Genomic DNA, 11,130 nt, shown 5'->3' with positions numbered 1-11,130 from the left:
CAGAGGCTACACAATGGTCTGGCTTACTGAATTCAAATCCATTTTGACCATAAGGACAAAAATTATTATTTGTTCCTTGACTGGGGACTGCTCATTTCTCTTAATACCTTCAACCTCAGTGTTTAAAGTCTGAAAGTAACACAGGGAGTTTAAAGGGATAGCACATTCTAGAAAACAGGCAAAAGTAGTGATACCCATGAAACAGCTTGGCATCTATAGGTGCTTTGCTGTGAAATTAGGGGCCCGATTGAGAGGATGCTGATAATGCCCTCATTTTCATGGCCTCGACTAGATGCAGGGGATTCTTTTCTCCTGAGTCTGTCTCCTGTTGGCTCACATCCTTTCTCAGCCACCTTTCCCTGTACACTAACAGACCACTCATGTTTTCTCTTGAGTGAACCCTGAAGCTAGGTTGAATGAATGACATCATTATCTACCTCTGGTCCTAGAATTAACATATGTATGAGAATGAGAAGAGCCAAAAGATTAACATGAAAGTAGGAAAAACTCTTCTTTGGTACTCCCCCAGATCCAGAGTCTTTCTCTCTCTTTCTCTCTCCTTTGCCCTCTCCCTCTCTCCCTCTCCCCCTCTCCCCCTCTCTCTCTCCTTCTCTTCCTGTTCTCTTCCTCTCCCCTCCCACCTCTCTTCTTCTCTGTCTCTCTCTCTCCTTCCCTCCATCCTTCCATCCTTTCCTTCCTTGCTTTCTTTCTTCCTTCTTGCCAATGGGATAGCCTTATCTGGCCCCATAACTCTAAGAAAGTGACTTGACTTCTCAGTGACTGTTTCCTGCTCTTAAATGGTAGGAAGGGAAACAGCACTTGGTACTCAGATAAAAGCCCTCTGAGGAAAAAGAACTTCACCCCCTCAGCCATTCAAAAAATTTTCTCGACTTGACATAAAATTAGTTTTTGTTTCTTCTTCAAGATCCCTTAAGCAGGAAAAAACTCTCCAGCAGGAATGTCTATGCAAGCTGGACCTGATGGCTCACATCTGTGATCTCACTATTCAAGCTGAGACAGGGGGATTGCTGTGGGTTTTAGCTCATTCTAGGTTATTATGTAAGCTCCTGTCTTAACCTTTCACCCACTCAAAGAATACCTACATATACTCTGTTTAAGGAATCTTGATACCTTGGAAAATAACAGTATTTCATAGGATGGAATAGTATAGACCTAGAGGAAAAATGGAACTTTCTCAAAATTATAGGCTTGTTGTGTCCTTGCATATGAGATGGATTTCAAATACTGAAGAAGCCAAAGAATCTAACTGTAGTTTTCACTATATATATATATATATATATATATATATATATATATATATACACACACACGCGTGTGTGTGTGCGTGTGTGTGTGTGTGTGTGTGTGTGTCTGTATGGAGTGGAATGCATAAGAAGTATGGCATGGAGGGTCTACAAACTTTTTCAGGTTGGTTTTTAATAATATATGCTAATTATTTTTGTACATGTTTTGTCTGTGTGAATATAAGTGCACCACATATATGCAGTGCTCATGGAGGCAGAAGAGGGCATTGACTCCCCTGCAACTGGAGTTACAGATGGTTGTGAGCTGCCATGTGGGTGCTGGGAACTGAACACTGGTCCTCTGCAAGAGCAACAAGTGCTCTAAACTATTGAGTCATCTGATGGCCTGCATGGACAGCTGTGTCATAAACTAATCATCTCTTGTCAAATTGACAAAATCTAACTAAGGGTTCAAATTTCCTGAAGACTATCAGTCTATAGATGGAGAAATCAGGAAGAGGTGAGTCTGGTTTAGTAAAGAGGAAGAAAGGCTGCACTTTATACCTGAATCTGCCACTACCTAGTTGAATAGCTTTAGACAAGCCACTTGTTGTATCTGAGTTTTAGGTACCAGAGGGGAAATACTGCCTGATCGATTTTTATTACAACCCAGGGAATAGATATGACAGAACATGGAAAACTGCTATATATTCTTAAGGTGTACTAAATAGTTGGACTTAAACTCCTTGGGGTTTGCAGTAATTATGCTAGATTGAAATAGTTCCTGTACTGTCCTACAAAAAAAAAAGCAAATGATATGCCCCCAACTGAATTATATCATCAACTCAAAGCACTAGCACATGAGAACATTAAATGATTTACATGCTAATAGTGCTAATGACAGATGAACTTATGGGTTGAACATTCACTAGTGGAAACAGTTGTTAACAGGTTAGTTCATTGTGCTGAGTGTGTGGTAGCCGAAGGCTGCAGTCTACAGGACAACAGGACAACGAGCAACTTCTTCAAGTAAGATCATGTTTTCCATGGTAATAACAAATGATTTATTTGGATAAAATGTTTAAAAATTGACTAAATTTAGATTTATTAGGTTATATATATGAAGGTCAACATATAGAAATTGGAATATATTGACATTTACTGGTGGGGTTAAAGTTAGCCAGCTAAAATAAGGTATAGGAAGTTGCTAATTGTTATGTTCTACTTTTGATAGGCACATCAGTAAGGCAAATGTACTTGGAAGGTGGTAAGACTTTATCCTTTTGTATACTTGTAGAATGGAAGCATTATTCTAATCCATGCTTGCCTTTAAATTTAGATGTGTTATTGGTAGTCAGGTTTTCCTAAGTATTAATTTTGATTTGGTCAGCAGCAAGTAACCTAGACCCTTACTTACCTGAGCACCATCAGTTCCAAGGAAGGGATAACAAAGGGACTCAAAATTAAGAAATTTGTTTCATGCTTCCACTGCTTAATTAAAAGAACCACTACTTCTTCATGGAAGGACTTCCCTACATGAGGTGGCAGGACCTTGCTTCTTTTTCCTAGTTTAAACCTCAGTTCCAGAATATCTGATTTCTCTAGAATTATACTGTCTAACATGGCAGCCATGGGCACATGTGACTACTAAATATTTGGCATGTTGCTAGTATCACTTGGGTATTCCCTAAGTATAAAAACACCCCAAATTTCAAAGATTAGTATAAATAAAAGAACATAAAATATCTCATTCATTTTCAATATTATTGTGTAAGTGACAAATCGAAATATTTTGGGTATCTTGACCTCAGTGAAATGCATGATTAAGATTAACTGCATTTCTTTTACTTTTAACTCTGTAACTAACAGTTAAATGTTATTCATGTAGGTCACACGTGTTACTCACATATATTTGCATTGAGTAATACTGCTTAAGAATGTTTTTTCCCTTTCATGTCACAGACCATAACTTAATTCCAGTTATGCTTTTAGAAAAGCACCAACCACTGACATGAGAATACAATCATTGTTTAAAGATAACTAACTAGTAGCAAAGAGACAATGCTAGAATCCAACCAAAGTAGGAAACAGGAAAGAATAACAACAAAAAGGTTAACACACACAAACGTAAGGCTGATTAGTTTACTAGACCTTAACCGTACCCCTAGATCTTAACACTTTCTGTTCCATACACGTTGTAGCCTTCTCTGTATGTAGCGTAATTCTGAGTGTTGGTGGCAGGAGCAGGCTTAAAGTTTTGGGTGTTCTTTGTGAGTTTCATGCGTTTGGACTCTGCCCGTGATTTGTAACAGAATTCTATCAAAGCCACCATCATGGCCAGCCCCAGACCTCCGACAAGTATATAGAACACGCCTGCCACATTGCTCAGGCTTAGAGCACTGGTCTTGTCCTAAGAAAAATGAACAAGGCGATTAGTTCTTGAGGAAAACAAAGGCAAGAGGACATCATAACACATCACAACAGCATAGGGCAATTCTAAGTTGTAAAATAACTAAACATTTGTGTAAGTGTTAGGACTCAACTCTGGCAACTGGCTTAGGTTTTGCAATGACCAGCAAGATGGTAGATTGTGCTTCTGTTGACTGTTTTGAATCTCACACCTCAATATCCTTTTTTATTTTTTTCATTCTTAGTATCTTCAAATGTTTAATAGTGTTCAGCCACCAAAATAAGACATCATTTGTCCAGGAGAACAAAGAGTAAACACAAGCAGAATGTATCCCTCTGCCAGCCCAAACACAAACCATTTCCCAGAGTTGAGCTGTGACATAATCTCTACAAATGGAACATTTTTTTCTTTTGGGAACTGAAGCACTCTTTCCCCTCTCTGCCCCACAGTACCCCTTTCTCCCTTGTTTTCCTTGTGACAAACTTTCCTTGTGACAAACTTTCTTAATTCATCTTCAACATACTAGGTGAGGTCTCTTCTATTCTTGTGTGGGGATTTAGCTTGGGGGTGGGGGTTGTGTAAAAAGAGTTAACTCTTCTTTCCTCTCAGTGACTGATAAATTGCCCCTGTGGAGTATTGGTTTCTAAGTTCAAAATCAGGGCAGCAAGTCTTCGTGCTGCTAGAGCAAGAGAACACAAAGACTTGGCTCCACTCCATCTTCCTGAAAGTTTAAGGGAGCCGTTAGGAGGGTCCATGGTGCCCAAAATTGGCTCCACACAAATCAGAAAGATTTTTTAGACCATTGAAGAAAAAAAAATGACAAAAACCAAAAACCAAAATCAAAAAAAAAAAAAAAAAAGAGTTCAGCTTATTTTCAAGTTTTACTCCAGGGAGTATAGGACTAATTTAAAAAATGCTGTACCTATCTTCTTTCTATTTAAGATGGAGGAAAAATTGAGGAAGGCGGTCAGTGACTTTCAGGTCAAACAGCAAACCTGGCTAAGCTATCTGCCTGCATGAAAAAGCAAAAATTGAACTGCTGAACAATGGAAAGAAAAAAATTGGTGTCCTGAGCCCTACCTTGAGGTAGGATACACCAAGGGCCAGGAGTCTTTCTTTGGAAAAAAAAATAAAATAGCATTTTGTAGTCTTTTTAGAGGGAATGTAACCATTTTGCTGCTGAAAGGAGTTGAAGAGAATCCCCAATTTTTGAAGCCTGTGAATTTTGATCATCTTATTTAAATGATGACATGGTAGACAGATGATGGCTATTGCTGACCATTCGTACTGTGGTTCAGCATACTAGTCCTGATATACTGAAATGGCCACATTCTTCTGATTCTATTTTCATAGGAGCCAACCCTATACCTATAACACAAAGGCCAACTTGAATTGTATTTAGGGAGGGATGTGTGGGTGCCTCATGTCCATGACAGCCTTACATATAGTCACTTTTCTAGAATGAATGACAGGTAGGTGACATTAAGAACTTCTTTCACTTATTGGATATTGGTCATTTCAGGTAGCCCACTAGGCTATAAACAAGGGTAGTTAGTTCATAGTCAATCAAGAAATGGGCCAATTTCTGGAACCTTCCTTCTGCCACTCATATATGTGCATGGCACTGAATGGGGCAAAAGGTCCTTTATCATAACCTGTGTGATCTGTAGCAGCAACAGAAGTTTTAAGTTCCGTGTGTTGAAGTTTTCCCGAATTCTCTGATATGGGATGTAGAAACCCAGTAGCAAAATGGTTCATTGCATGGAGAAAATGAGTGGCGTTTCATGAAATGAATTAACTGATACCACAATATTAGTTCAGAAAAAGGAAAAGGCAAAAAATTGAAACTAAAAAGAACTTTCTTAGGGGGTGCGAAGGGGACAGGAAGGAGGAGGGAAGAGTGTTTCATGCTTATCAATGTGATGTTAATCCTGACAGTGTGTACCCCTAAGGAGCATGCGGCTACATTTTCAAAGTATTACATACAGAGATTTTCAAATGACACCTTTATAAGAGAAAAGTGTGACAGACTTAATGAGCTTTGAGATCCAAACCGATGGCTGAATTTACTATGACAGCTGCTGGGAGGGAACTAGTCATTCTGCTTACAGAGACCAGTTTTTGTTGTTTGACAAAGACATAATATATTAATAACCAATGGTATTTACAACGACAGTCTCTGACACTGCAAGAGATTAAGATAAAGTACTGTCACAGCTGGATCATATATATATATATATATATATATATATATATATATATATATATATATATTGAGTTGAGGTTGGTTGTTATATTTTCTCTTTGAACTTTCGAAATGTGAACTACAGTAAAACCCCTTTAGAACACAGCTCATTCTTTTACAGCACTGGAAATGCATCGAGCCAGATTGAGTCCCTAATCGTAATAGATCTCTACCACAATGGGTTGATGTCCCATGACAGGCCTAGGAGGCTGCTGTTTGCCTTAGTCCTGTAGTGCTGGTGTTATGAAGGGGTTCCACTGTGGCAGGGCGTGTGTGTTGGGAAGGAAAGCCGTTTGGGGGTAGAAAATAAACAGTGGGTCAAAATGTGATTGCTAATCAGTACAAAAAGACCTTCAGCGACTGACCTTACTCCCGGAGTCCTTGGCTCCACATTCCCCCTTATCGTACCACCATTTGTTTTTCAGCTTGTCTAAGATGCCTTGTTCACTGAGTTTCAATACTGCAAGGTTTACAGGCGTTCTTCACGTGGGAAATAACATAAATAACATTATATTATGTTATTTTATGTTATTCAAGCTTCAAACTACTTTAAAACTATAGAAAGCGATAAAGCAGGGGGCCCTGGCCACAGAGTAATTTTAGACACTGCAGGCAACCTGAGCATTACCTTATAAAAAGTTAACACTACAGCAACGCTATATTTACCAGGGCCTGCCCATATCGCTTTGAGTAATCGGCACACACTGTTAAATAATGAGGATAGAAAAAAAAGGCACTCCTCAGATAGGCTGTGTGTATAGTCAGGAGGGTTTCCCCTCAAGTGACACTGGTCGGCGGCAGCTTGCAGTAACTTTGTGACGGAGGCGTGTTAGGTTTGATCTAACCGGGTGTCTTGTTGTACTTCCAGACAGAAAGCAAGTTATGGGTGTTGGGGGGGGGGTTGGGAGGAGGATGGGGCCAGAAAGGGAAACATTTGTATTATTGTGGACCAAGACAAATGGATGAATCTGAACAGAAAGCAGGTCCTGTATAAACAGCATGCCTTTGAATTAATTGTCCCCTATTAGACAAATCTGTTGCGCAGCTGAAAATGATCTAAAGGACTGAACTCTACACATAGTCTCATGCGACAGTCATACATTCCAATTCCTACGCACACACTACTCTTAACATTAGAAGTTCAATGTAGACCTTGACATTTTGGTTGAGGAGCATTTTCAACAGCTTACAAACAGGCCAAGGAGATGTTTCTGAGTTGATGACTGCATCTCTCTCTGATGTGTCTGCAATCAAGTCAGATGCTCAGAAAGTAGACTAAAGTGTTTCGAAGTGGAATGTTAGTACAGCATTGTGTAAAATGGCAAACTGACATTGCCATTGTTGAGTAGGACTGGAGAGGAATAGTTTGATAAAATAAAAACTCTTTAAGTAAGTGACTAATACATCTTCAGGAGGCAATGTTACTACTTACTTCTCTGTTGTCTATTACTTACTTAATGTAGACTGATTATATTTGGAGCCATTGGGCACAATGTGTGAAACCCTACTGGTCCTAGGACAAAGATTTTTGTCTTTGAGAGATTTCTTCAGCTGTCAGATAGAAATAGTAACCACTACCCTGTGTTCTTCCTATAGCTACTGAGTTTGAAACAAAGTCTCTTTAATAACTTTGGGCAAAAATGTGTTGTATCAATAGGGTTGCCTAATTTTATGATGAGGCACTAAACTGTTCAATTTTATGCGGAACAGTATTGCCAGTGTGGTGTGCGTTGGTCTAGTGCCACTGGCTTTAAAGGAGGAAGTCACACAACTTTATGTAACTATGGACACACTATAACATTTCTTAGCTTATTTTAGATAAGTTGGATCTGTTAACATATCTGCTTACAGACAAGACTTCCTATAGTCACAATGATCTGACCCCTGTCATACCAGCTCCCAAAACACTTTTCTTTCTTTTTCCATTTGCAGTTTAGGGCAGAGGGACCATCTTTGTTTGAGATGTTCTGAGATATGTATCGTCATTTAAAAATAATATGCAATTTCAGGGTACTCGGGATTTGAAAAGCTATAAACCTTTAGTAGCAAGGAGGTGACACTCTCGTTAGTGTAGATCATAGCATTCAGAATATCTTCATTCTGTGTCTTACAAGGAAATTGAATTCCTTTTATACTTTAAACAAGTTTTTTTTTTTTTCCATCAGCACTCAAAAGCCTAGGCTTCTCAAGTGCTAACCAGAATTGCAACAAAGCATACACAAAATTTCTAGCCTCCTTAATATAGTATTGGCAGTGTAAGTTGTCTTAGATTATTGTAAAGGTCAGCAAGACCATCTATGACCCTGGAAGCAATACGGAGTTGTCTTCTCCTCTAACCCCCCCCCCCCCACCGTCTATCTCTTTCTTTCTCTTCTTCATTATTTGTTATGACATCACCATCACTGCTCTCCCAGGGTTGTGTTTTGAGCCAGGTTCTGGTGTGAGACACAGCGTTGTGGAAGTTGCCTTGAGATGTAGGGAAGATGCTTCCGAATAGCATAAGGATAACCTGGGCTCAATGGGCCTATCCATCCTTTCCACACATCTTCCCTTTTCATTGCAAAAGGTATTGTAGCTTCTCATTGCTCTTTGATTGTGTCCTTACCAGGCCTCATTCTCCTTTAAGGTTCTACATTCTTAAAAATACCTCATTCAATCTGTTCAGAATTGCTGCTTTTATTAGGTCTTAGGAACAGAACAGCCTGGTTAAAATTACCACACTGGGGTTAATAGAAGGTTCCATTCTCTAGAGACCCTGGGTTTAGAAGATCTTCCTAAGCATTTAAGTGACATAGATCGATAAAAGTAAACTGTGTGGGTTTAAAGCAGCATTTCTTAAAGTTTGTTCCTGGGACCCTTGGGGGAAATCACTGAAACCCTTTCATTCGAGGGTCCGTGAAGTCGAAGTTTTTTATAGTGATGGAAGGTAAAAACTGCCCTTTTCACTATTACTCCTTCATCATATACAAATTTTTCAGAGGCTACCTTATTGTGAAATCATAACAAATTGAATGAAGAAGTAGAAATGATAATCCCATCTTTTAATATAAGCTACATATTAAGGCATCTGCAAAAATATAGGCTGGTTTCAATTTTCTTTTTCTTTTTTGGTTTTTTGACACAGGGTTTCTCTGTGCAGCCCTGGCTGTCCTGGAACTCACTTTGTAGACCAGGCTAGCCTCGAGCTCAGAAATCTGCCTGCCTCTGCCTCCCGAGTGCTGGGATTAAAGGTGTGCGCCAGCACGCCCAGCTTGGTTTCAATTTTCTAACTTTTGTTTTGAAAATAGAATTGTTTTCATATAAGTATATTGTTTATCTTAACATGTGCTATGTTAATTTGAAAATAAATCAGTGAATATATTCCCTTAAATTCTATTTCTGGCATGATGAATATAAATAGATATAACAAAACAAATTATTTTTTTTTTTAGATTTTTGCAATAGTTTTTAAGAATATGAAGAGTCCTGCAACAAAACATTGTATAAGCATTGCTTTGGCGAATGAATGAATTTTGTTGTGATATAGATGCTTACTCTGGGCTATCAACCATAGACACTTGCCTAAACCCAGACTTAGTATCTCAGCATCTTAATATTCTCCTTCAGACAAATGGTCTATGTCAGCCTTGGGCCATCCAGTAGCTTTCACAGAACAGCTAGTTCACAGTGCAGGTTATCTCAGTGTAATAGCTTTCGAGCAGGGGGTGGGGGCAGGGCCTTTTGTCCTCTAGAGGACATTTGGCAATGCCTGGGGTCATTTTTGTTATCACAAATGGGCTGGGGAATGATCCAGGCATTCAATGGGCAGAGGCAATGCATGGTGATAAACATCCTATAATTATAGGACAGCCTCCTCAACAATGCAACATCTGGCTCCAGACGCTAATAGTGCTGAGGCTGAGAAAGCTGGCTTTAGAGCATTCAGATGTCCTCTGAGATACTCAGGACAGTAAAGAACTCTGACAGACTACACACCTCTAGAAGGTTAGTTTTTGATTAGAAAGGAAGAAAGGAAGAAAGGAAGGAAGGAAGGAAGAAGGAATGAAGGAAGGAAAGAAGAAAGAAAGAAACAAAGAAAGAGAGGAAGAAAAAGTGTTAATGAAAATTGGGATGGAACCAATGTGCTCTTGGGAACTTCAAAATAGAAACCAGGGGGAAAATGAATATTTCAAGCAGTAACAGACCCAAGGAACATAAAAGTTGTAATCAGAAATCACAGATAATGCCACTCAACAAGGTAAGGATAGGTACTAAGAGAAGAAAGCTCCTGCTATTCTGTGTAGCTGTGAGATGACTATGTTTACAGAATGGTAGATTAAACATGCTTTGATAAAAACAGGTTTTTCCATTCCTCTGTCTTACTAGATGTATTGTGAAGCATAACTCAAGTCAACTAAATGTGTCCACACACATACACACACACACATACATGTCCCCACACATGCATGCATACATGTGTACATGAACACACACAAACATTTACAAATACACACAAACATTGACCCACACACATGCAAACTCACACACACACACACACACACACTCACACACACACACACACACACACACACACACACACACACACACACTGGTGTTTTGAAGAAAGGAGAATTAGTTATTTATTTGGTCATTTTAGATGGTTTTCTCAGGATGGCATTTTTTTCCCACCTAGGTCAGATGTTTTCTTTCTTCCCTCCATCATCCTCCATCTTGCCTTATTTTTGTGTGTGTCTTGTGACTCTTTCTGTGCATCAATCTTCTGCTTTTGTAGCCTCATTTTTGACATTCTCCTCCCTCAGTAAATAACCATTTTAAAGGTAACTCTTAGCTTTTCATTTTCAACCTAGTTCCTTTACATAATTATAGTAGTCAGTTTTATTATTGGTTAAGTTTAGTGGCTACCCCAAGAAGGCAGATTTATGGTCTTCTCTTTATAAATTATGAAACTGCAGCACACGCAGGTCAAGCAATTTGCTTAAACCTCCAGGTATCACAGAGCAGACTGAATGGCAAATGAATATACATTGAACTCTCTACTATGCATTGGCCACTAAAACATAGACAAGAGTAGGTTGCTCTTCTCATTGTTTTCTCTTCTGGCTTAGATGTTCATAATGATTTTTTTCAGGGACCCCAAGTCTCCAAGTAACTATCAATCTACCAAGGGCGTATTCCAGCTGAGGCCTTTTATTCTGATGCAGCAATGCTTCACATGGGAAAAGTCTGGAGCA

General features: G+C 39.1%; 1 protein-coding gene across 3 annotated transcripts in view; it reads right to left on the bottom strand.

Annotated features, from left to right (window-relative positions):
- The window catches only part of Gria3 (glutamate ionotropic receptor AMPA type subunit 3), a 265,112-nt gene that overhangs the window by 2,617 nt on the left and 251,365 nt on the right, over positions 1-11,130 (bottom strand). For 2 of the 3 annotated variants that reach the window (XM_029473262.2, XM_021152661.3), the window contains 2 exons: positions 6,265-6,379; positions 3,407-3,654 (listed from right to left, as the gene is read on the bottom strand). In XM_029473262.2, the coding sequence (XP_029329122.1) occupies positions 3,409-3,654; positions 6,265-6,379 (361 nt within the window). In that variant the 3' untranslated portion in view covers positions 3,407-3,408. The remainder of the gene's footprint in view (positions 1-3,406; positions 3,655-6,264; positions 6,380-11,130) is intronic. The other variant, XM_021152663.3, reaches the window with a different exon arrangement.

The sequence above is a fragment of the Mus caroli genome, unplaced genomic scaffold (genome assembly GCF_978045245.1).
Source record: "Mus caroli unplaced genomic scaffold, Mus_caroli_1 scaffold_5, whole genome shotgun sequence".
Classification (NCBI taxonomy): domain Eukaryota; kingdom Metazoa; phylum Chordata; class Mammalia; order Rodentia; family Muridae; genus Mus; species Mus caroli.
This window is presented reverse-complemented; position numbering and strand designations above follow the sequence as displayed.